The sequence below is a fragment of the Polypterus senegalus genome, chromosome 10 (genome assembly GCF_016835505.1).
Source record: "Polypterus senegalus isolate Bchr_013 chromosome 10, ASM1683550v1, whole genome shotgun sequence".
Lineage (NCBI taxonomy): Eukaryota > Metazoa > Chordata > Cladistia > Polypteriformes > Polypteridae > Polypterus > Polypterus senegalus.
In genome coordinates this window covers 12,685,242-12,712,259 of record NC_053163.1, presented here as the reverse complement: position 1 = coordinate 12,712,259, position 27,018 = coordinate 12,685,242, and the positions used below count along the sequence as shown (strand labels likewise).

The following is a 27,018-nucleotide window of genomic DNA, read 5'->3' as shown; positions in this document are numbered from 1 at the left end:
ATTTTTGGCTTCCCAAAATAATCATCCATATAGACCAGGAGTTCTCAACGTCGGTCCTGGGGACCCCCTGCAGGTTTTTGTTCCAACCAGCTTCTATTTTTAATTGAACTCCTTGGCTAATTAAGTGAACTGATATTTCCCAAGTTCTGTGTTTAAGGAACAATATATTAATTAGAAAACTAAGTTTGCTAAAAAAATATATATATTAAAATGTACCAAGCAGTTATATAGGAATAATGATTTTTTTTTCTTTTTAACTGTATTTTCATCTTGATTTTCATTCTACTTTTCTAGGTGTTCTAATTGTTTAATTAATCCATTATTTACTAATTAGTGGGTCTGACTCTAAAGTAGTTGCAGCCTTTGATTATTCAGTGTTTGCCTGGGTGTCTGCTCTGCTCGTTTTAAGTTGTCATTATTAAGTTACAATGAAGGGGGAAAAACTGCACAGAGAAAGGGCAAAGTATAATGAAATCAACAAAAAAAGAGAGTTAAGCATTTAAATCTATAGCAAAAGCAGAAATATTTATGAATGTCTTATAAATGTAAAAATCATGCTGCTATGCTTTAATGAATGTCGAATAAAAGAAAAAAAAAATACCAGCTAATTAAATGAGATCAGTGCTATCAGGTGTTGTCACTGATTAGGAATCTGGTTGGAACAAAAAACAGCAGTCACAGTGTTCTAGGATCGAGTTTGGGAAACACTGATATAGAGGTTCCAGAAAGAACCTTTTAATTTATTTATATCCACAACAGATTGCATAATTAAACCATGAAAATATGGTAACAGATTTCTGAAATATCTATAGGTTTATGATTTAAACACAGGGGTTCAGGTTGTCTTGATCTGTTAGTATCTTGAAGTCCACTATAAATGAAAAGATTTTTGTCATGTCAGCATTTTAGCAACTTTTTCAAAGCCCAAGGAAAAAAATATATATGCAAAGAACTCTGCAAAGAATGGAACCGTTCTTTATCAAGCAATGGTGCTACGAGTAACCACACAGCTCAGTTCAGTGATGAAAATGGGAATATTTTTGTTCTTCATATTGTGATGATTCACATTAGGCATATGATCCTTCTAAGACAGCGCATAACATTAGGGCACTGTGCTTAAAAATAAAATAAAATAAAAAGAAGAAATGGAAAGCTATTTGTGTGTTGAAAAAATCAGCATTGAAATAAAGATGGAAAGTAAACTAAAGAACTAACTTGCTGAATGAGAAAAGTACTAAAAGAAAAGCATGATAATAAACTTGCAAATATGAAAATAAAGAAACAAAGACATTTAGGGTAAAGAGAGGCTATAGGAGGATCTGAGTGCAGTTCATCGGGATTTGGAAGACCACCCATAATGGGACAGTGTAGCTCATCAGATGCTGAGACCAGACTTCTCTATGCACAAATAATATTAAAATAAAAGTATAGCTGGGTTAATGGCAGTTATAGGATGTATTGCAGGGTTCTTCAACTACTTTCTCTTGAGTGTCAGATTACCAAATGTTCAATGTCGGGAGGGCCAAACATAATCCTTATCTCTCAGCATTCACATGTGAGCAAGAAGAGCAACACATAACACTGGGTGTTTATTGACATTATTATTATTATTATTATTATTATTATTATTATTTAAATTGATTTTTATTACACAGCCACAAATAAAAATCTCACAAATTTATCTTGGAATGTCATTTGACAATGGTCTGAACTATCAGTCCCTTAACTCTATATTATTTTTTGTTACCTTTGTTATTTAAACATTTGTTACTATCACTTTTAATTTTAAGAAATACAGTACATCCACAGGACCACATGCTAAATACAAAATGTTCCCAATATCAGTTAACACTCTTTTTTCTTTACTTCTCTTTTATTTTGTTTATAAACAGTACATTACACATTTAACAGCAGTACTAAATTTATTTTCTAATGACAAAATTGCACATACTTGACTTTGAAAGAGCATAAAATTTAGGTTCATATGAAGCGAGAGCAATTTGTAGACATTCATAGAGGTTGGTGCTTGTAAGGGAGGAATGAGTTTTCGTTTGATTTGCACGTGTACATCATAGCAAACATTGTTACAAGAAAATCAGCCAACCTTTACGTGTTTGGGAACTGGACCTGGTTCAGCTCTGTGCAAAACTGGACACATCTCACAGATCGAAGTGCCTGTTTCAGTTCAGATGATTCCTGCATGTTTATTATCAGTTCTAGCTGCAGGAACGTTCCTCAAGTGACATGAGCACCTGTTTGGCTTTTGATGCAAACTCTCCTTCCACATCAATCGTAATCGGTTTCTTTGGAATCTGCAAGACTTTAGTAGGAAAGTCAAAGCTGTCAGAACTCACAGCAAAGTTCGGCCATACCTTTCTTAACAATTCTGTAATTTGTGCAAATGCAGAGTTATTTATTAAATTGTGCAGTGTTGGGAAATTAAATATTTTCTCTGTAGGTCAATCATTTGAAAACAAGTCCAGTTTCTTTTTAATCTAAATCATCCTTTATGGCAAATCAAGATTAAGTGCATTTACAGGTTGGAAAATGTCATTCAGGAAAATCACTTCAAGAAATTCTCGTCTAGCATTTCGGATGTAAATGACTCTGCTTTTTAAAGATGAGAGCTACAGAGAAGCTTGGATAGATAGATAGATAGATAGATAGATAGATAGATAGATAGATAGATAGATAGATAGATAGATAGATAGATGAAATGTGGCCATTTTCTCGTTTAAGTGGTTTGTTCAGGATTACTCTGCCACTATTTCGAAAAATAGTTTAGTTTAAAAATGTTGAATATTGTAAATCGGTGAGGTCAAGTTCATAGATTTTTTCAAAGCAGGCAGTGAGGAGTCAAGGAAAATGACAGCTTTTATTGGCTAACTAAAAAGATTACAATATTCAAGCATCCGAGGCAACTCAGGCCCCTTCTTCAGGCCAGGTAAAAATGTCTTTTTTTTTTTTAAATGTAGATGCATATTTTATTATACTCACTTAACTTTTATCGACATTTATCTAACTCTGTATTTATTGTTCTAGCATCAGAATGTAGTTTACGTTAATTTGTTTTGGTTTCAACAGATGTTTTTTCATATTTTTGATTCTTGTTTTCTTTTCTTCGCGCCCCCGTAGCGGGGCCCGCCCCACAGGTTGAGAGCCACTGTTGTAGTGTATTGGTTTATAGGTGTTCAACTCTTTCAGGGCTGATGTCAGCTTTTGTCAAAAGGAGGAGTTGACGATGGTAATTGACTGTAAACTGTGACAAAACCAACTGTTATGTTTTAGCTGGCCTCTCGTTGCTTGAAGGAAAGTTAGCTTCATTGGTGTGACCGAGATTCCCTGCGCTTGTGTGAGTAGCAAGGGGCAAACAACAGCAAAAATGGCACTGACATCTAGCGAGAGATCAAAATGAATGCATAAAGCAAGCTACTGTGTCGACGACGTTTTGCCGATTATCTCTGAACTGGACTATGATTTGTCGAACTCCAACTTTGATAAAAGTGATTGAAAATGAATGTGCAGTTCCAGCTTCAGTTGAGTGGTCCCCAGCTAATCATGGTGCTGAACGGGTTCATGTAGCTGATACGCCTATGTCAATATTTGCCAGGGAGGAGTGCCACTTAACAATGATAAGAGGTAGAAACTATATTGCAATGCCTAAGCCAAGTGAAGACAGCTTGGCAGCAAGCCTACCGCACATTCTTGTCAAAATGGTTACCACAGCCTGCAGCAACAGACATTTTATGTTGATTTCTGTGTGAAACCATTGCTTTTCAGAAACTGTTTTTTTTTTTTTTTGGAAAAAATATTCAGCCCTCAAAGAGTTAAAACTGGCCTGCAACAATGTGACGTGAATGGCCAATTTTCCCCACATGGTGGAGCTATAACTTTTTTTTAGTAGAAACGCATTTGAAAGAATGACGGAAAAACGAGGCTTTAAAATGGAGTAACAGTCCATGAGTGTCAACAGCACAACTAAAAAATAACGATTCCAAAGTTTTCTTTTCTTATATATATATATATACTCCACTACGTTTAATTAAATTCAAAAGTTTTAATCAGTTCATGAAAGTTTCATACCCCATAAACAGATCGGCGTGTCACAGTGACGTTTGGGTATTACCCAGTGTAGTTACGCCCATGCGCTGTGGTTTCCGTTTTTTGCGGTCAGAAGTTTGTTTACTATTTTCCGTGTTCTACTATGAATTCGGCTATATTAATTTTTGGCGTAACCGGACGTTATTTATCATGGAAACAAGCATCAAGATGGGAGTGACAGTGGCGCACGAGACACCACGCAGGATGAGCAGGTCTGAACCCTAATATAAGCGAGCGTACTTATTTACCTTACAACACAACGGGAAGTCGATATTAACTTGACGCGCCTATGCACATTTCCTCGGTATTGGGGACCACGTGGAACATCGTCAAAATAACAAATACTCACACAAGCACTGGGGCACGATCATAAAGGTCAAGGTGCCAGAGTGGTTTTGAAGAGCGATGTATTAGAGGAACCATATTTGGTTCTCAGACGGCCTAGCCAGAGGGAAACGTTATTTGTTTGGATCCGCAATTGGCAGTTTACAGTAAATAAACAAGAACAGATGGTAACTGATTCGTGAAATACTGATGACTGAGAAGACAGACTAAATTCAAGTTTTCTTAAGTTTTTAATATCAAGCTAGAGAAAAGCCAAGCAAAATGACACCTTTTATTGGCTAACTAAAAAGATTACAATATGCAAGCTGAGTTGCCTCGAAAGCTTGCATATTGTAATCTTTTTAGTTAGCCAATAAAAGGTGTCATTTTGCTTGGCTTTTCTCTACATTCATAATGGCTAACACGGTACAACAACCTAGTACTAATATCAAGCTAGGTAACCTACTGTACATTATTTATGTATTTCTTCTCAGAGATACCCTTTTCAGAAGGAAATGTCCGTTGCAAGCAATCTACGAGTCCCGAATCCTTTTTAAGAACAAAAAGAATTGGATGAAGGCAAATTCCTTTCAAAAAGGCCGTATTCTGTATCAGTGCGTGCTCCTAACCTTATATTCTCAGCAGCTGCTAGTACATGGCAGGCCACATTAAAACAGTAACTATCTTGCTTCCTCTCAATATTTCCCAGGTCTTGAATGTTTAACTTTATAAACACTGCTTTCTAAATCATTACAACTTAACAGGGAAATGATCATTGCAGTTCTAAATGTAGGTACATATCTACATATCTCAATTCTAATACAGTATAGTGAACATTTACCCCTCTAACTTAATCCTTAACTGACAAGATAATTTTCCAGTGCCATTAAAGACACAGGATTGTTAAGAGTGCAAGCTGCGTCTCATCTTGTCTTGTCTTCACGAAATTTTTGTATGTAATTTTCTAAAGATATAACTTAACAGTGTTATACCATTATGTTCAGTATTCTGAACAATTAGAGCAGTTGTTCCCAAAGTCTGTCCTCGAGACCCCCAGGGGCTGCAAGTTTTTGTTTCAACCAACTTCTGTTTTTATTTAGAGCCCGAGCCTAATTAAGTGAACTGTTATTTCCCAGTGTCTGTGTTTTAGGGTCAATGAAGAAATGAAAAAAGCAAGTGTGTTAATACATTTTAATAAAAATTAAGCAATTTTATTATTTTTATTTATGTTCATCCCGATTTATATTCTTCCTTTCTGTTATTCTCTAATTAACGCTGAAGCAGTTGCAGTCTTTCATCATTTAAGGTTGTTCTTCCCCGGTGTCTGCTCTGCTTATTGCTAATTGTCATTATTAGGATACAATGAAGGGAGCGGACTACAAAGAATAAGGGAAAAATAATAGAAAAACAACAGAAGAGTTCATCATTTAAAGCTATAGCAAAAAACAGAATTATTTCTAAATGTCTTATAACGTAAAAATCATACTGCTGTGCTTTTCTGAATGCCGATTAAGAGAAAAATGAGGTCAGATATCATCACTTACTGTGAATCTGGTTGGAGTAAAAACCTGCAGTAAAGAACTACTGTATCTGTGATGAGTACAGGACTCGTAGTGTTCACTCCAGAGTGCTGGTCAGGACATTGGTAAATGATGCAGAGAATTCCACACAGCAGCTTATGATTAAATTGACTTATTTATTCTAAGTATTTGAATAGGGGTTTGTGTTTGTGTATGGAGGAATATTTCGGACAACATGAAATAAATACATAAATGCGCAAATAAATAAAAGTTCTGTGAAATGTGAGCATAAATAAATAAATATGTCATGAAATGAGAGCCTAAATAAATTTGCCGTGAAATGAGAGCATAAATAAATAAATGTGTCACGAAATACGTTTTTTGTTGCTTATTTATTTATTTCATTTTGTCCGTAACATTCCACCAAACCATCATGAAATACGACTTGAAATAAAACTGTCACTTTCACTCGTCAAAGTTGAGAGGGAATTAATTAGAATAATGCTTACTACTGCCGATGAAATGGATTCTGCCGAAGATATTACGTATAAACTAAAATAGCCGTTGTGATACACCATATAGATCTGCAATCTGTCGTACTTTTAAACTGCATAACAGAAGGTGTTCTATTGACTCAGCTGGAATGTCAAAGGATGGACGTCCAGAGCAGGGAACTGCGTCACCTGAAGTGGAGTGTAGTAGAGTCCGTTCCACCAGTTCTTCGATAATTTCAAAAATAGTTTCATCAATATCGGAGTCTAAAAGAGCCGCCAACATTGTAATTTCTTCCGATAAATCTTCAATTCTCTCTCTGAAATACGTAATATCTTCGGCGGAATCCATTTCATTGGCAGTAGTAAGCATTTTTCTAATTAACAGTTGTGCTATCGATTCACCAATCAGTGACTAGAGGGCGTGTTAGAGCCCACCCTCTCAACTTTGACGAGTGAAAGTGACAGTTTTATTTCAAGTCGTATTTCATGATGGTTTGGAGGAATGTTACGGACAAAATGAAATAAATAAGCAACGAAAAACATATTTCGTGACACATTTATTTATGTTCTCATTTCATGACATATTTATTTATTTAGGGTCTCATTTCATGACACATTTATTTATGTATGCTCACATTTCACAGTACTTTTATTTATTTGCGCATTTATTTATTTATTTATTTATTTAATTTTGTCCGTAATATTCCTCCATATTTGTGTGTGTGGTCTACAACAAAAAAGAATACATTAAGCTTATTGGTAAATTACACAAAAGTCCACTAGATGTCAGTATTAGTCAATTTAGGCACTAGCTTATCAGCAGTATGAGGTCCAAATCAATAAAGTTTATCAGTAAACAGTATCAATAAACTTTTAGTAAAGTACAATAATGTGACAGCATAAACTATTATTGCAAGAATACTGCTGAATGTAAATAACACTAAGGCAAATTCCCAACATATAAACGCTAAACAGAACACTTTAAACAACGTTGTGTCTTAATGTATAGCAAATATTCAATACAAGTCAAATAAAAATAAACCCACCACTGGTTATTCAAGCACACTTCGTGGCTGATTTGGTATAATAGAAATTCTCAACTATTGCCATTATTATAACTCCTGAAGGAAAATAACAAAAAGGAAAAACACACATGAATCTTGACATCTCTGCTAACACCCCATAATACAAGTTCTCGTGCACGCTTGAAATGTGAGCCGTGTCTCTTTATTATTCCTAAAAGAAATGTCCACATGAATTTCCAGAAAGACCCTTTGTTTATTTAGATCCATGTCAGGTTCCATGAATGGATCACAGCTTTGTAAAATACCAATAAGTTTATGATTTTAAAAGGACTCTTCTTGTATACAATCACACAGGCTAAGTTCAGGTTTTTAATCTGTTAGTATTCTGCTAGGTTGTCTAGGTAGCATTTTGAGTTTTGCCCACATATTAAGAACATTTGCTAAACCCAAAGAACCAGCTTCATATGCAGAACCTTTTAAGAAGTGAAAGCAGTGCTTCAAGGAGGAACAACATAAAGTGCCATTAAAGAACAAATTATTTTTTAAAGTGTACATAGCACTCTTCTTGTCTACCAGAGGGAAATTTTACTCTTAAAAATAGATTTTAAAACATAACCTGTTACAAAGATGATTCATATAAACAACGAATCTTAGGGACTTAATTGAAAACTGGAAAGAAACTACACAGTATACATAAAGTAACAGTAATAACTAAGTATCACTTCATAGGAGTCAATATAGTATTTTTTGGACTGCTGAGCTCTGACCAGTACATTAAGCAAAACGGTGAAGCAACGTTTCGATGATTTGATTACAACAAGATGTCATATGGTACTGTGAAAATGACAGCTACGGCAAGGTGACCACACAAAGCGTACACCCATTCATTTGGCATGTGCCGAGCACAGGGTGAGTATGGACCAAAAATGATTTTGATGGCACACGAGAACTTTAGATATCAAATGCATCTGTAAAGGTTTTAATGAAGAGAACATAACACTGCAAGGATAAATAATTAACAGAGTTTTTAGAAACATACAGAAACATTCTCAAACACACTTAATCTATTTCAGGATTGCACAGGGCCTTGTGTCCCATAATTTTTCAAAGAAATTTTATTGTGATGTACAGTATATCATTTTTTTTTTAAATCTTTAAAGCATAAGGAATGGTGGGAGTCTCTTCTTGGAGGACATCTCCTTTTTCCCACTGAAGTAATATCTTTCTTGATGATGATTTTCTTTGGCTCCAAACTACATGTTACTTTGAATGGTGGACTTGTCTTCCTCATCATTGATGTCATCACCGGTAAATCATTTACTTTGCCTCTCCATGCTTGCCATTTTATAGGTAAGTTATAGCAGCATAACAAATTTGTTTCTTTCTAATGACACAGCACTGAACATGAATTGTACAAGTCCACAGACTGCTTTAATAAATGAGGAGACATCACTGAACTGTTACATTGAACAGCTGAATGGAGATGAGGTACTCTCAGTTATCTGGGAAAAGGGAACACGGGTGCTCATTAAATATCCAAGGAGATCCATAAAAAAGAAAGAAACTGAAGAGGCAAAATTTGCACTTGAGGAGAGTCATATTCATCAGGGAGACATCTCTCTCACCATCAAGAATGTTCTTCAGTCAGATGAAGGCAACTATTGGTATTCACTTCGTACCAAGAGGGAGAGTCTCCAGGGAGCGGTGAAGCTGCGTGTGCTTGGTATTTCTGTTTTTAATTATTCTTTTTCCCAGTTAAATTGAATTTGTGCAGTGTTTGTCTATTATATTTATATTACAGGATGCACAGTCTGCTCAGTGTAAGATTTAGAGGATACTGGCGTCTAGCTATCTATATCTCCAAAGATAACTACTTCTCTCAATACAGAACTACAATTAGCTCTTCACGTGATCGAGGAGAGGCCAGACTCTACTAATTAAGTCTGAAAAGTGCAGATTGTCTGCTGTTCTTGCAGCTGTTGAGAAGCTACATACTTAAAATGACTATTTAGAATAAAACTTGAAAGATATTGAGGAAAGCTGATTAAAAAGAAAATTGTGCAAATGACAGAAAAAAATCTAAAGAAAACTCCTGAAACTGATTTAAACACAGAAAGAAAGAGACAGGCCGAAAAGCTTACTATTCAAGCTATGACATTACTTCTCTCTGCCACCCTGATAGAGTTTAATAAATGTAAAACTGAATGTGTGCTTTTTTGGTATGCAAATCCATGCCATTAGGATTTTCAATGTTTCATTTTTGATAGCCTAGTCAATGTTTCATTACAACATTTAGTCAATGTCCCCATCCCAGGGCAACACCAGGTACCTCTGCTTGCACTTGTCTGGTATGCAGATCCACACTGTTGAACCTACAGTATCTCCACCAACTTTTACATACATTTGGCATTTCTACAGGGGATCACCACACAGACTCTTAAAAATGAAGTTGCCAGAGTGGCTCTTCAGAGTGATGCCATAGGGGAACCATTTTTGGTTCCCAAAAGACATATCCATATGAAGGTCACAGAAAAAAAACTTTATTCATTTAGATCTGTAATAGATAGATACTTTATTCATCCCAAGGGGAAATTCACAAAAAATAAAAGTAATTTATAGCAGAGGTTGGGTGGTGTTGAAGGCGCTAGAGAAGTCCAAAAACATAATCCTAACAGCACCACTGCCTCTGTCCAAGTGGGAGAGGGATCGGTGTAGCATATAGATGATGGCATCCTCCGCTCCCACCTTCTCCTGGTATGCGATCTGCAGAGGGTCGAGGGCATGGCGGACATGTGGCCTCAGGTGGTGAAACAGCAGCCGCTCCATGGTCTTAATCACATGTGACGTTAGAGCGACAGGCCAGAAGTCATTCAGCTCACTAGGACGTGATACCTTTGGGACTGGGGTGATACAAGATGTTTTCCAAAGCCTCGAGACTCTCCCCTGTTCCAGGATGAGGTTGAAGATGCGCTGTAGAGGACTCCCCAGCTCCAGCGCACGGGCCTTCAGCAGTCGTGGTGATACTCCATCTGGACCCGCTGCTTGCTGGCACGAAGTCTCCTCAGCTCTCTGCTCACCTGCGTTGCTGTAATTGTAATTGTGGGTGGAGATGTCTCTCCTATGCTGGTATTAGCAGAAGGATGGGTGAAGGGTGCAGTAATCCGAGGTGAGAGTGGCTTAGGGTAGTCAAACCTATTAAAGAAGTTGTTCAACTGGTTTGCTGTCTCCATGTCTCTCTCTATGGTGGCACTCCGCTTCGAGCTGAAGCCTGTGATGATCTTCATCCCATCCCACACTTCCTTCATGCTGTTATTCTGCAACTTCTGCTCCAGCTTTCTCCTGTACTGCTCCTTCGCCGCCCTGAGCTGGACTCGGAGTTCCTTCTGCATGCGCTTGAGCTCATGCTGATCACCGCCTTTAAAAGCCCTTTTCTTCTGGTTCAAAAGGCCCTTGATGTCACTTGTATTCCATGACTTGTTGTTAGCATAGCAGCGTACTGTACTTACTGGAACTACAATGTCCATACAGAAGCTGATGTAGTCAGTAGTGCAGTCAACAACCTCCTCAATGTTCTCACTATGTGACCCCTGTAAGACATCCCAGTCCGTAGTACCAAAGCAGTCTCTCAGAGCCTGCTCTGCCTTAGGGGACCACTTCCTGAATGAGCGTGTGGTTGTAGGTAGCGCCCTCACTCTTGGTTTGTATTGAGGCTGAAGCAGAACCAGGTTATGATCTGATTTCCCAAGCGCAGGCAATGGGGTGGCACTGTATGCGTCTTTAACGTTTGCATACGGTAGGTCAATAGTCCTATTTCCCCGGGTGTTACAATCCACATACTGGGAGAAGGCAGGTAATGTTTTGTCCAGCGTCGCATGGTTAAAGTCTCCAGCGATTAGCACAAGCGCCTCAGGGTGCTGTGTTTGTAATTTAGCAACTGCAGAATGGATGATGTCACTTGCTATCTCCATGTCCACCCAAGGGGAGATGTAAACAATTACAATAATAGGCTCCATACACTTAATAACAAAGAATTGATGGTAACAAATCTGTAAAATACCAACGGCTTATTGTTTTAAAAGAACTCTCACTGCATATGTTCAGTAACACAGGCTAAGTTCAGGTTTTATTAATCTCTCAGGTTTACTGCAAGGTCGATTACTAAATATGAAAGATTTCAGTTTTTTCTTCTACAAATTAGGACGTTTTTCAAAGCAGAAAAAAAGCAACTTCATGTGCAAACATCCATCCATCCATTTTCCAACCCACTGAATCCGAACACAGGGTCACGGGGGCCTGCTGGAGCCAATCCCAGCTAACACAAGGCACAAGGCAGGAACCAATCCCTGGCAGGGTGCCAACCCACCGCAGGACACACACAAACACACCCACACAACAAGCACACACTAGGGCCAATTCAGAATTGCCAATCCACAAACCTGCATGTCTTTGGACTGTAGGAGGAAACCGGAGCACCCGGAGGAAACCCACGCAGACACGGGGAGAACCCGGGAAGTGAACTCGGGTCTCCTAACTGCGAGGCAGCAGCGCCACCGTGCCGCCCCATATACAAACAACCTGTCCCAAAATGAAATGGTGCTTTGTCAAGCAATAGTTCTACAAGGAACCGTACAACCCAGTAAAAAAATAAAAATCTTAAAATACCATTAAAAAACTGGTATTTTTGATAGTGCAGGCTTTGTTTCATTCCAAAATTTAGTAAACGTCCCCATCCCAGGACACAGGTACTTCTACTTATGTTTGTCTGGAATGCAAATCCACACTATTGAACCTACGGTATCTCCACCATATTTTACACACAATTGCCATCCCTACAAGAGATCACCATAGGCATATTTCATTCTAAAATTTAGTTGGTGTCCCTGCTGTGGGCAGTGCCAGATACCTTTGCTAGCATACTGAGTATTTTAGAGAAAACACTTGTACTTGTTTTTTCTTTTTTTCTTTTAGTGTTTTTACCTGACTACATCCTTCTAATATCTTTCCTCATAAGCAAATGAACATTCCCTTGAAAATATTAAATCAATAAAGGCCTTTAAGTCTATAACTGACACCTACAATAATCCAGTCCGTCTTTAAAACCTGAGTTTTCAAGTGAAAATAATTTATTGAACATACAGTATGGCCCAACAGGGGGGCTCAGATACCTTTGTATTTATTATGAAATGCAGAACAGTAATTATATAGTTCTTACATAATATGTTAAGAAAATGAAAGTTAATGTCAATGTTCTGTAAAAGGTGGTTTACAAATATAGGTGATAGGATTGTCTAAGATAAGAGGTTACTTAGTTTTTGATAAATAAATGCTTAAATATTAAATAGTCATTATTTTAAAATCACTCCAGATACATATTTTTTTTCAGATTTTGTGATATAAAATGATTTAAATTTAGTTAATGGGTGACATGGGAATGGAGTGTTTGCTTTGCAGCTCCAGCAGCCCTGAGTACTGTCTGTGGGCAGTTTGTTCAGTCTGTTGCGATTTCTTCAGTTTACTGAAGATCCTGTGTTTTGATTGTTTTCTTTAAATATATCCCCTTGTAGACGATTGTCGCGAATTCGCATCAAACCGCTTGCAGGCTGAATGCAGCCGAGGTGGCATGCGTATCCCGCTAATGCCGGTTGCTGCGTATTCGATACGTTCCAAGGATTGAATTGAAAGTGCTTCTGCTCCCATCTAGCGGTCTTAGTGGAAACTACAACCACCTGATTGAAGCGAGGCGTTGGCGTTTCCATGCACGTGGATTTTGGCTGCTTACTTCGCGAAATTCTCCATATCTGAGGTAAATTGCGCTAAGATAAAAATACATATAAGCTTATAGTTTTCTTCTATTGCTGATATTTCAGAATAGACTACATGTGACGAAAATTCCGGAAGTTAGACGCCGTTTTCGCTATGTCGCTTTTCGCTACATTCGGCAATAATGGCTGCATATGAAAAATATTGTATTTAGATGCAATATCATAGAAATTCGAATTCCTGTGCATAGATTTCAAATGCTTTGCATTTTTATCCTAGTTTATTTCTAGAATTAATGTAAAAATAGCATACTGAGATATAAATGTGATTTCTGCCGTTCATTTTGAGGCAGAACAAAATGAACACATCAACTTTCTATGGGAAGCGAGCTGGTGGACTTCAAATCAGGGTTCCACCAGTTGAAAGTGATGACAGCTGTCTCAGTGACAATGAGGAGAGCGATGAAGTCTACATACCTACACCATTATCACAAGGTGATGTTTCTGAAAATGAAAGCAGCAGTAATGAGAGTACTGACAAAGAAAGCAGCAGTAATGAAGACTCTGACAGCAATCATGAAGCACCTACTAGCACCAGTGCTAATAGTGCAAGAAGGCGACCAGCTGCTACTGCAAGGAGAACACAGCAAAAGGTAGTGTGGAAGACGGTGCAACAACAGAATTCTGCAAAAGACATTTCAATTTGGCAAGCTGCTCTTCCAGATGCTGATGAAATCAGACTGCCAATTCAGTACTCCTGAGACTTTTTTGATGCTGATCTTTTGGATAGTATTGCACAACAAAGTTATCTGTATTGCACACAAAAAAATCCAAATAGTGCCCTCAAATTGGATCAAAATGAATTGGAGCAGTTTACTGTAGTGTACATGAGTGTTGTACATTTACCAAAGTCAAGAATGTACTGGTCCAGTGAATGTCAAGTAGCACAGGTGGCTGATGTGATATCCAGAGACAGATGGGAACAAATTAAAAAATTCATTCATTTCAATGACAACAGCAACATGCCAGGCAACAATGATGGAAATTACGATAAGCTTTTCAAAATCAGGCCAATTATTGATTCACTTCTCCCAAAATTTCAGGTTCTCCCACAAGATCAAATGTTGTCTATTGATGAGCAAATGGTGCCATTCAAAGGTAGAGCTAGTCTAAAGCAATATATCCCCAAGAAGTCAAACAAATGGGGATACAAAATCTTTGTGCTTTGTGACACAAAAGGACTGGTGCATTCATTTGATATATTTGCAGGGAAAATAGATCCTGTGCCTGGAGAACCTAACATTGGTGCAAGTGGAAACATTGTGCTGAAGCTTGCACAAGTTATTCGTGGTGCTCTCAATCACTTACTGTATTTTGACAACTGGTTTTCTTCCTTGGACTTGTTTGTTGCCCTTACAAACAAGGGAATACCAGCCCTTGGGACCGTGCAGCAAAGTCGCCTGCAAGGGTGCAATTTCAGCGTAGACACCGATATGAAGAAGAAGGGAAGAGGGACATTTGAAGAGAAAAAGGTTGTTGTAGTCAATGTAGAAATAAGAGCAGTAAAATGGTTTGATAATAGAGGGGTGATTGTTGCCAGCACTTTTGCCAGTGCCCAGCCTGCTTCTAATGTAGAAAGATGGGATAGAAAGTCGAAAAAGAAAGTGTCGATAGAATGTCCAAACATCATCAGCCTGTACAACAAGTTCGTGAGTGGCGTTGATGCTCTTGATGCACTAATTGCATATTATCGCATCCACATAAGGTCAAAAAAGTACCATCATAGGTTCTTTTTTCATTTTGTTGATATGGTCATTGTAAACAGCTGGTTGTTGTATTGATGTGATTGTGATTCACTGGATGTTCCAAGAAAGAAGCAGAAGGATTTGCTTGCTTTTAGAACATCAATTGCACAGGCACTCTGCATGCAAGGCAAGGATATGTCAAGGAAGAAGAGGGGGCGGCCTTCATCTGATGTTGAAAGGGATTTCGAAAAGAAGAAACATCGAGGTCCAGCTAAGGCTATTCCAACAATGGAAGTCCGTTCAGATGCTGTGGGTCACTGGCCAGTGGTTGAAAGTGGACGGCAATGCTGCAAACGCCCAGATTGTCAGGGCCAGACTGTAATAAAATGTTCAAAGTGCAATGTTCACCTGTGCCTCAACAAGAACAACAACTGCTTTCGAGAATTCCATGAGTAAGACTGTTTCTCCTCATATGACTTGTTGTTAATTTCATGACATTCTACTGATTTTTGGAAAATTTTTGTAATTTGGATTGTTGACTGGAGGAACTGATCAATAACAGCATCAATAAAATAATCTACATACCTGAGAGTGGAAAATTTGTTTAATTACTATTATTCCCAATTATGCCTAATGTCGCTAATTTGCATCATACCTAAATTTATATCTAATATATGTGCTACATTCAAATTAACAATCTCCACTTAATTTAGCATCTATTTGACAGCAAAAACACAAATAATTTATTTTTTTATACAATTGAAAATAAATTCAGGCAACAAGGGGATATTCTTTTCTTACCACATTTTAAAGGCAAGCATGGTAGGTCTATTGGGGACTTTAAATTAGCCTATTTTCTATATTGGGTTTATTATATTTAAGACTGTGGCCAGGATAAGTTCAAGTTCAAACACTTTATTGTTATTGTATAACATAACAAAATTACTTTAAAATACAAAAGGCAAATAGTTCAGATAGATAACCATTCAATAAATAAACACAAATAAGAGTATTCATAAAATCATAAAATTATGTTCAAAATATTAACAAGGTACCATATGCAATGTTAAATGTTCAGGTAACCAGTACAGACTATTATTGCATAAATGTACAGCAGCATAGATTTTTATTGCACCTGTTAGTAAACCGTATATTACACATTACCTACATAACTTATTGTACTTGTTCAATTAAAGATGATTTTAGACTAAGCACATAGCCTTCTCTAAAAGTAGAGGTGTTGATATGCTTTGCCTACTACCACTGAAGTATAGTTAACCCAGGAGAGTTCCTCTGTGATGGTGACTCTTAGAAACTTAAAGCTGGGGTCCCTCTCCACAGCCTCTGCTTTAATAGCTACTGGAATGTAAATGATCTTTTTAGTGGTCCTAAAGTCCACAATGACTTCTTTAGTCTTTTTGGTGTCAGACCACTCTATCAGGTTCTGAACCTGCTTCTTATATGCAGCTTTATCGTTGTTTGATATGAGCCCGGTGACAGCCATATTGTCCACAAATTTTAACAAAAATATTTGATTTGTGGTTTGGTCGAAAGTCATGGGGGAAAAATGCGTAGAGGTGGGAGTTTAGCACACAGTTTCTGAAAACAGTTGTCAAGTTTGCTAATGTTCTTAAGATGTTAAGAAACTTGATGCATATTAAGTGCCCTCCATAATACAAAAGACAAAAAACATTTTTCTTTGATTTACCCCCTTAGCTCCACGATTTAAAATTACAAATCAAACAACTCAGATGTGATTAAAGTGCACATGGCAGATTTTCATTTAAGGGTATTTGCATATTTTTCGGCTACACCATGTAGGAATTTCAATGCTTTTTCTACACGGTCCCCCATTTCAGAGCACTGCAATGTTTGGGACAACTGGTGTCGTGGGTGTTTGTGATTCCTCAGGTGTGCTTCATGGCTTTGTAAGACACCTCAGCTTGCTTTTACCCTTTGGAGTCTGCAGTTGCCATTGTTCAACATGAGGACAAGAGCTGCACCAATGAAAGTCAAAGAAGCCAATATGAGGCTGAAAAACAAGAATAAAATCATTTGAGACATCGGTAAAGCCTTAGGATGACCTAAGTCAACTATCTGGAATATCAGGAAGAAGAAAGAATGCACTGGTGAACTCAGTAATCACAAAGGGACTGGTAGGCCAAGGAACACCTCCACTGCCAATGACAGAAGAATCCTCACAATGGTAAAGAAAAAGCTTTCAACGCCTGTCCGACATATTAGAAACAGTCTTCAGGAGGCTGATGAGGATGAGACGACTATCCTCAAAAGTCTTCAGGAGCAGAGATACAGAGGTCACACTTCAGGAGGCAAGACACTAATTAGCCACAAAAACAAGATGGCCAGATTACAGTTTGTGAAAAAAAAACTTGAAAGAGCCTGCAAAGTTCTGGAAAAAGGTCATGTGGACAAACAAGACAAAGATGAACCTGCATCAGAGTGATGACAAGAACAAAATGTGGAGATGAAAACCAAAATCCAAAACAGACCATCTAATCTGTTAAACATGATGGTAGGGTTGTTTTGACTTGAGGCTATATGGCTGCCACAGGTCCTAGCGCACTTATCTTCACTAATGATGAAACTGCTGATGGCAGTGGCAGAATGAATTCTGAGGTGTACAGAAACATCTAATCTGCTTGAGTTCAAGTAAATGCCTCCAAGTGGACAGCACTTCATCCTACAACAAGATAATGATCCAAACATACTGCTGAGGCAACAGAGGAGTTTTTCAAAGCTAAAAAGTTAGAAATTCTTGAATGGCCAAGCCGGCCACCTGATATAAATCCTATTGAGCAGGCCTTCCAAATCCTGAAGAGAAAAGCTCCCAAAACAAGCAGGTGCAGAAGATACCAGCATCACCAGAGAAGATCCTCAGCATGTGGTGATGTCTATGAATCACAGACTTCAAGCAGACAGTGCATGCAAGAGACAGACGACAAAGTCCTAATATGACTACTTTAATATACCTGCCATTTCTGTGTCCCAAACATTATGGTGCCTTGAAATGGGGGGTCCATGTAAAAAAACTTTAATTGCATATATAATACTTAACGGGCGGCACGGTGGCGCAGTGGTAGCGCTGCTGCCTCGCAGTTAGGAGACCGGTTCGCTTCCCGGTCCTCCCTGCGTGGAGTTTGCATGTTCTCCCCGTGTTTGTGTGGGTTTCCTCCGGGCGCTCCGGTTTCCTCCCACAGTCCAAAGACATGCCGGTTCGGTGGATTGGCGGTTCTAAATTGGCCCTAGTGTGTGCTTGGTGTGTGGGTGTGTTTGTGTGTGTCCTGCGGTGGGTTGGCACCCTGCCCAGGATTGGTTCCTGCCTTGTGCCCTGTGTTGGCTGGGATTGGCTCCAGCAGACCCCCGTGACCCTGTATTCGGATTCAGCGGGTTAGAAAATGGATGGATGGATGGATAATACTTAACAGCCACTGGTATTAGTGAATGTGGGTGACTTATGACTGTGCAGTAGTATCCCATCCAGGGTTGTTCCATTGTTTGAATTTGGAACTTTTGAGATAGTTCACAGTTTTCATTTATTGATATTTTTCTTTTTATTTATCAAAATGTTTTGCCAAATAAAGAAGAATAATAAGGATAATTCTATAATTGAATAGAAAAATTAAGAATATACTAATCTTGGTGTATTTTGCTTTTTCTTCATAAATGTAGCACACATTAGAGTGAACTGTAAAAATCCACAGACTGCTGAGATCAACACAAACTTCACCCTCAATTGCACAACCTTGGGACTAAATGGTGAAGAGCTAACCTTTGTTCACTGGTATAAAGAGAATACTTTCCTGGCTGTGTATCCTGACAATGGAAACCACAATGGAAACAATACTTTGACTAGATTTAAACTAAATGAGAATCGAATCAAGCAAGGAGATTTCTCTCTAGACATAGCAGCAGTGGACAAGTCTGATGAGGGCAATTATCAATACTTAGTTTCCACTGGAAAAGTGATACGTGAAGGAGAAGTGTTTCTGAAAGTAAAAAGTAAGCCCTTCTATGTTTCTATACATATGTCAATAAGTTATATCTTTTAGTTTTTGACCTTATCTTAATAGAAAAGTTTGATATTTGAGGCTTTAAGGTATGGGTCCTCAATTATGGTCCTGGATGGCCAAAGTGGCTGCAGGTTTTGGTTTCAACCATTTAAATTTTTTTCATTTCATAATTAAAAGCCAGGAATGTCAGATGCGAAAGCTTGGTATTTAATTATATGGCTGATTAGTGCTTTCCTTCTCTTTATTAGCATTGTAGATTTTTTGTTTTCTGATAAACCTATCCATATGTTTTGTAGTCCAGAACAGATTTGTACCTCATAGTCCTTCCCTTCTCTCTCATTTATTTCAAAAACATTTTATTAACACAGATACTTCAGGTTTCATGTACACAGGTTTAAATGGAAGCACATTAGTTGGAGAGTAGTGATGAGTGAACCCTGAGTGATACATTTTTCAGAACTTCAGCGAACTCTGCGAAACACATGAAGTCAACAGAGAAAGAGGAACTGAAGTAGATTTGAGAGGATTATAATGGCGTAATGGGCTTTTAAGTGTCTCTGAGGGCTAAGGAAGCATCTGCCAACTATGCTGAACTGATTCTTGTGGCCAAAAATGGGAAACATTTGTTATTTCAAAATTATTTATTTGTTTTTCTTTTTTATTTTTTATTTTATCCTGGATTTCCGTCAACATGTTTTGTGATCGTTCCAATGACTTACTCCATTGCTCTTCACGAAGTACAATTGAGTATCCCTCAAAATAAGACCTTTTTAAATCTCTTACACACATTACAATTTTTTTCTTCCAGGACACTTGATTAATTTACTGGTTATAACATTTTGGTTTGCCTGTCAAGAAGGCCTGTATGTGCTTATTAAAAGAAATATCCAAACCTAGGACCCTGACCTTGATTATGATCATTAAGGATAAGTGCTATTGAAGTTTAAGTTTATTGTCATGTGTACACAGTATAATGAAATTCCTCCTATATGCCTCACACAGATTAGTGGCAGCTGTACCTATTAAATGCTGAGGTATTTTTACAGGACACTATTCTGATACTGGAATTTCTTTAATCAGATTAGGACATGTCTCTTCAGATTACTATAGAAAAAGCAATGACCGTTAACCTGTTATAATTTTAAGTAAATGGAAAATGTAACTAATCTGTCTGGTGTACTGTGCAATAACCAGCCGGTCAAAACATTTCTTAATTGCAGGAATAAATACCATGGGGTCATTTCGCCATGAAAGTTCTTTAGGCATTCTAATGAAAGTAGAAAAAGCGAGAATAGCAGAATAAAGGTGCTCTGTGAGACAAATGCCAGCTGGTGAGCTTATGCACTGAAAGTGCAACTGCAAAGGCCTTATTGGCTAATACTTTTGCAAAGATGCAATACTAGCATTATGATTGCTCTGTGAATACCATGCCCATGATCTTAATATCCTAAGAAACTTGATTTTCACAGAAGCTTTGAATTTTCTAGTGAAAGCGGACTGAAGCAAACAGAGTGTAACAGCTGCTCTCAATACCTGTTATATCTCAATCACGTAACACCCACAACATCAGACCTGAATCAGCCATCATGTGTCGAGACTAATGGAGTCTAGCTGTAGACCTCCAGAGATCCCCTCCATTGAGTTGTGTTACCGCTTTGCCTTATATCTGTGTAATGTTAAATCTTCACCCTGTAAAACTATGGCTAAGGTTAGGTTTGTGGGAGGATAATCTTACTCAAACAATGACAACCATTGAGTAAACCAACTGACATAAGGGTGAGGGCATTCTGTGATGTTGTGTATGTTACGTGATTGACATCACAGATATTGTTGGATGCAGTTATACCCATCTCAACTGAAATGCATCATGGTAGGAGGTTCTGTTTTTGGGTAGGACTCACAAGTTACTGGCCTACAGACGGTGCTGTTTTAGAAATATTTGGCAATTTTTTCTTCTTCTTCTGAGACATCTAAGAGACATATAAACCCAAAGATTTTTCAGTGATATAGGTTATTTGCAAGTTAAATAAGAAACATTGGTTAAATATAGTTATTATTCTTGATGTTGTGTTCTGTAGCACTAAAAAGAGGAAGTTGGAAAAATGAAGAAGGGCTTTAGAAGATGAAGGTTTGAAGATACATAGAAAGAAAAAGACAGAATATATGAGGTTTAATGATAATCAGGATTCAAAAGGTAGCCTGTAGGAAGTGCAACTGAAAAGAGTGGATTAGTTTAAATATTGAAGATCGGTGGTAGATTCAGATTAGAACATTAGAACAATCTAGATGAAAGCAGGCCATTCAGCCCAACAAAGCTCACCAGTCCTATCCAATTAATTCTTCCAAAAAGCATCAAGTCGAGTTTTGAAAGTCCCTAAAGTCTTACTGTCTACCACACTACTTGGTCGCTTATTCCAAGTGTCTATCGTTCTTTGTGTAGAGAAAAACTTCCTAATGTTTGTACAACAAGAGATGGAAAGTTAGATGTCAAGAAAACAGTGTGCAGTGTGGATGGAACAATTGGAAGAAGGAATCCGGAATATTGTGTGATCGAAGAATTAAGCCAAAGATTAAAGCTGAGGTTTTTAAGACAGTGGTAAGACCAGCAATGATGTATGGAGCTGAGACAAGGGCAGTAAAAGGAAGAGCAGGAGAAGCTAGATTTGGCAGAAATCAGATGTTGAGATGGATGTGTGGTTTGTTCAAATTTGAATCCTTTTACTATCTTCATATGGCTTCATAAAAAACATTGTCAATTCATCATCAAAACTAAAAAATAAAGGAGTCAAAGAATTTAACCAAAATGTATCATATTACATTAAGAAAAAATAAAGCAAATTGCTTGTAAAATGATTGTAGACCCTTTTAAATTATTTGTTGACTTCTTTTAAAACTTTCTTTTCTTTTTCGTTTAGTGCGTTCTGAGATGAAATGCCCAAGTCCGCAGACAGCCTTCCTAAATATGAACACCTCAATCAAATGCAGAATTGAGAACTTGAACAGTGATAAGGTGACATATGTTTTCTGGACCAAAGATGACAATATCCTGGCCAGCTACCCAAGGAAAGAAAGCCCAACTTTGACAGAAACTGGAAAATCCAGATTTGCTCTTGATCAAGATCGTGTCAGTCAAGGAGACATCTCCCTTTACATCAGTGATGTACAAAATACAGATGGTGGGCTGTACCGGTATTCACTGGGAACAGAGAGCACACGTGAAGAAGGAGGGGTGACGCTTGAAATATTTTGTAAGTTCATGTAATTTTTGTTAATAATATGCAATATGTCCAAAAATATCCTTTCTAAATGTAATCAGTACTTATTTGTCCTCTGTAAACTCAGATTCAAATTAAACAGACATGCTGTTCTTTTATCACAGTGTCATCACTTTCAGCTTTATTGCCTGGTTTAGTGGTCTGACAATTCAAAATTTAAAATGAACTCAAGCAGGTTATCAAACATCAGTCAAACGTACTGGAGCTGATAATGATGATTCAGAAAGTGTGTGCCAAAGTGCTATGTTGTGAAAACTGAAAATGACCTCAGCAGATGACAAACACCTAATATGTACAACACTTGAGTCAGAGAGGGCAGCTGCCACACAATTTTCTCCAGAAATTCCTTCATTCCTTCCTTTCTTTCTTATGTAGGTGTATCTGTCTAAGTAAATGTCTTCTCTTGAAGTGTTAGAAGCACTAGGTAGAGTATTGTTTTCAAGTGATGTCAAATATTTTGAATTTTGCGTGCATCTTTTGACCTGTCTCTGTGATTTATTTTATTACTCTATTTTGGTTGTAAGTGAGAAAGAAATTTCTTTCTTTCTAATAAAAATCAATCAAGGTTTACATGGCATTTTAGAAACCAGGTTTCAGTGAATAACGGGGTTATTGAAGCGAATATAAATGCATCTGATTGTCAGTTTTGGGAAATGGCAATCTGCAATGTCAGGAGCAACGTTTGGGGTGTGGACTGAGGGGTTTCTTGGTTTTGATGCACCCCCTGCTGAACTGGCAGTACTCCACTTTTTCAGCAGGTGCTTCCACATGTCACAGGAGCTCTCATAACTTGAATAGCCTGTTGGAACATACTGCTTCACTATCAAAAAAAAAATCAAACATTGCTAAGTCATTGAAAAGAACATTTTGATTTTTTCCATTATGCTTGGAGCTAACAGACTAATTAAACTAAATTAAACAGGCACAGGAACTGTTTAACTGACTATATTTGCTATTGCTAAAACCAACACCTTTACTAAGCATGTGGTCACTTTTTCATACACCAACCTGTATATGAATTTGCTGCTTTTCTTTATATATATTTTCCTTGTCTAACAATAATATTTAATTTTCAAATGCACTCAGTCAGTTACAGGTATTTCTGCTGGTCACCAGTAATGAGCCAGTCCCAGAGGTGTCCAGGCATATTCAGGTCATTACGCTACTGTGCCTCCATCAGAAGAAGTGGTCTGCTCTGGATCTTCCGCACTTTGCTCCTTTGTCTCGTCTGTGTACTGTTATGTGCTATCTCTTCATCGCTGTTCTGTGGAAAGTATTAGCAATTTCCAGAGCAGTTGTTTCAGAGTTTGTAATCACAGCTCTCATCATTTTTCCACCATCAGTTGTAGTTGCTTTCCTCCATTGACCTGCTCATTCCCAATTCGTAAGTGCACTTTTTTTCCTTTCAGTCAATATATTCACAGTAGCTGATTGACTCTGGCCAATTTCCATGCGCAATTGAAAATGTATTTTCATCTTCCAAAATGCTTTGCTATTCTATTTATGAATGTTTCTTTTGTCATCAGGTATAGGAGACAAAAGTGAAATTCATTGCTACATATTAACAGATCTTCCATGTGTTTGAGAAGAGTGCAATTCAAGACAAACGAGAAGTAAATTAAATTAAAGTAAATTAAAAGAATAATCTCAAACTAATGAATTCTAACTGGGATAAATTTAACACTAGAATTACCAAAGCCATATGAAAAAACTCATAAACCCGGCCCACCTTAAATCCATTCGCACCACTCCATCAGTGTCTTTTGTTTTGTAAATGTGTCAATAAACGCAAGCAGCTATGGCTGCAAGTTTTTATTCTAACTCTTTTCTTAATTAGTGACTAGTTTTTGCTTATAATTAACAATTCCCTTTATTTTAATAGACTTTTCTTTAGACTCTGACTGCTGAATTGATTCTTTTTTCCTGAAGAAACATTACATAACTGGACATACATCACTGTGAACTAAAATCCTAAAAAACAAAACAATGGAAGCGTGAAGATTATTCAACACAAAAGAAATTCAAGGTCCAACTTTTAACATTTGTCTACCCTTGATTAAGGGGTGGTACTCCTTAAATTTACTGGCCTTAGAGACTTACAGAGGTGGCGCTATGGCTATATCTTGTAACAGGATCCTGTTGAAACATGAAATGCTTCAGGTGTACGCATAATGTTGTTAGTATAGGTAACTGACTGCTCAATCAGAGATAATTCATACCATATTTAAGACAGTGCACATTAAAAAGGTGAGGTATTAATGACTTGTGCATTTGCAATTTGCAGGAACAATGAGTTGAACTACTGATTTGAGTGGCTTTCAATGAGGGCCAGTGGAAGTTCACACATCTTGGGTCGAGTAATAAATCGCCTTTGATATATAAAAAAAATCATATGTAAATAGCTGTTGACATTGCTTAATTTTGACTTTGCTTTTAAAATATTTTTACAGTGCAAAAAACACACCTGAATTTGAGTTTATAAAACGATTTTCTCATTATTATGCTTCCTTCAGGAATGCATGTTACCAGCTGCACATATGAGCTTTGCAATATGAGATTCAGATATGTAAAATCAAAAGTGTTGCATTTTACAGTGAAGGTTTTGGGGTGGAGCGGCACGGTGGCGCAGGTTCGCTTCCCAGGTCCTCCCTGCATGGAGTTTGTATGTTCTCCCCGTGTCTTCATGGGTTTCCTCTGGGTATTCTGGTTTCCTCCTACAGTCCAAAGACATGAAGGTTAGGTGCATTGGCAATCCTAAAAATTGTCCCTAGTGTGTGCTTGGTGTGTGTGCGTGCGTGCCCTGCGGTGGGCTGGCACTCTGCCTGGGGTTTGTTTCCTACCTTGCGCCCTGTGTTGGCTGGGAGTGGCTCCAGCAGACCCCGGTGACCCTGTAGTGAGGATATAGCAGGTTGGCTGAAGGATGGATGGATGGTTTTAGCTTGTAGTTGTGCATAAAATTTGTTAGATGTTCCAGTTTTTTTCAGCTCATCTATACTGATCTTCTGTCTATGTGTAATATACTGTATTGAAAACTGGAGCTGATTGTGCTTGTTTCCATTTTTAATAGTTCCAAAAGTCGCAAGAAGCAGAACTTCGACAGTTATAACAGTCTGTGCTGTGGTGATCATTTTGGCTTGTATGGCCATTGCTGCATTTTCCTTCTTTAGACGAAGAGGTAATGTATTATTTTCAAATTCTGTATCATTGTTATTTATTGTAACTCCAGGAGTCTGAGGCCTTCATCTTGTGTCTGTGTCACTTTTTGTGCAAATTGCAATTCGAAGCAAGAAGTGAACCACAAACATACTTGGTTCTGATTAATTCTGAAAGAATATGCCAATCAAGAGACAAATGCAGTTGTAGGTGAAGATTCCAAGTCTAAACTGAAAGTCCTTTTTTAAAGTTACCGTAAAAAATGTCTGTCATTATGTTAACATATTTTACAAACATTTCAAAATACATAGATAGTTCCAGTTACTCATGTCTTTTAATTTAGGCACCACCGAAGAGTCTGCCAGAAACCCAGAGAATCTTCAGCTAGAGGTCCATGAGGCACAGGATGAGGAACTTGATCCCCTCTGAAGCATGAACTAGATCTTGTGCCATGTGAAGGTTCTGCTTGTTTTCCTACTTTATACATTATAACAGGCAGCCAGGACTCCTACCCAGCTGGGGTACCTTCGCAAGGGACAGACCGGGGAAAGGCAGTACCTCCCCCGGGACAATAGAGGGCAGCCTGTTTACTACAGTGCCACAGGTTTAAAGTACGGAAATTCAATCCTGCTGAGGCTCATGGCCTCTGCCAGGAGGAACATGGAGAATGGCTGAGCCCATCTCTGCAGGGCTGATGCCACACCCAGAATTGCATCCGGAAGGAGATTGTGGAACACCTGACCTACTGAGTCAGAGCTAATAACCCAGAAATGGGAGGTGTACTCGTCAAAGTTATTGTTACTTGGAGGATAGCTCATGATTGATGTGTTGTACAATAATGTGCTGGTCTTGTTTTGATCAGCAGAATCAACTGAAAGTACAGATGTGTCACTCAGAGATATTTTATGTTGTGTTTTGAAGTAATACATGAAAGCACACAAAAAATCAGAAGAGTAATGTAACACTGTTGGTGGCTTTCAAACTATAGCTCGCATTTGTTTGGTCAGTGGGAGGGTCCAGCGTATTGGTTGAAATCAATTGGCTGGGACTTTTTGATTGATGTATGACACTTGGGTATTCCATATACAAAATAATTGATATTATTTTTTCAGATATTTTTGTGACAATTTATGAAACACAAAAAAGTGAACTTAATGCACCAGTTACACTAATCTTCTAATGTCATTGCAGGAATGAATTAACCAATGGGACTACTGGGATAGGGCGGCACGGTGGCGCAGTGGTAGCGCTGCTGCCTCACAGTTAGGAGACCCGGGTTCACTTCCTGGGTCCTTCCTGCGTGGAGTTTGCATGTTCTCCCCATGTCTGCGTGGGTTTCCTCCGGGCACTCCGGTTTCCTCCCGCAGTCCAAAGACATGCTGGTTAGGTGGATTGCCGATTCTAAATTGGCCCTAGTGTGTGCTTGGTGTGTGGGTGTGTTTGTGTGTGTCCTGCGGTGGATTGGTTCCTGCCTTGTGCCCTGTGTTGGCTGGGATTGGCTCCAGCAGACCCCCGTGACCCTGTATTCGGATTCAGCAGGTAAGCAACAAGTGGAAGCTGCAGCTCTTTGTATGAACTCTCCATGGTAAAC

The 27,018-nt window shown here is 38.1% G+C and overlaps 1 protein-coding gene across 2 annotated transcripts in view; it reads left to right on the top strand.

Moving 5' to 3' along the window:
• The window catches only part of LOC120536729, a 28,184-nt gene extending 1,646 nt beyond the window's left edge, over positions 1 to 26,538 (top strand). Inside the window, exons 1-7 of one of the 2 annotated variants that reach the window (XM_039765195.1) lie at positions 4,134 to 4,313; positions 8,625 to 8,772; positions 8,861 to 9,187; positions 18,659 to 18,988; positions 21,915 to 22,247; positions 25,342 to 25,449; positions 25,771 to 26,538. In XM_039765195.1, coding sequence (XP_039621129.1) covers positions 8,694 to 8,772; positions 8,861 to 9,187; positions 18,659 to 18,988; positions 21,915 to 22,247; positions 25,342 to 25,449; positions 25,771 to 25,856 — 1,263 coding nt within the window. In that variant the 5' untranslated portion in view covers positions 4,134 to 4,313; positions 8,625 to 8,693 and the 3' untranslated portion in view covers positions 25,857 to 26,538. Of the gene's footprint in view, positions 1 to 4,133; positions 4,314 to 8,624; positions 8,773 to 8,860; positions 9,188 to 18,658; positions 18,989 to 21,914; positions 22,248 to 25,341; positions 25,450 to 25,770 lie in introns of those variants that run through there. The other variant, XM_039765196.1, reaches the window with a different exon arrangement.
• The last annotated feature ends 480 nt before the right edge of the window (positions 26,539 to 27,018 follow it).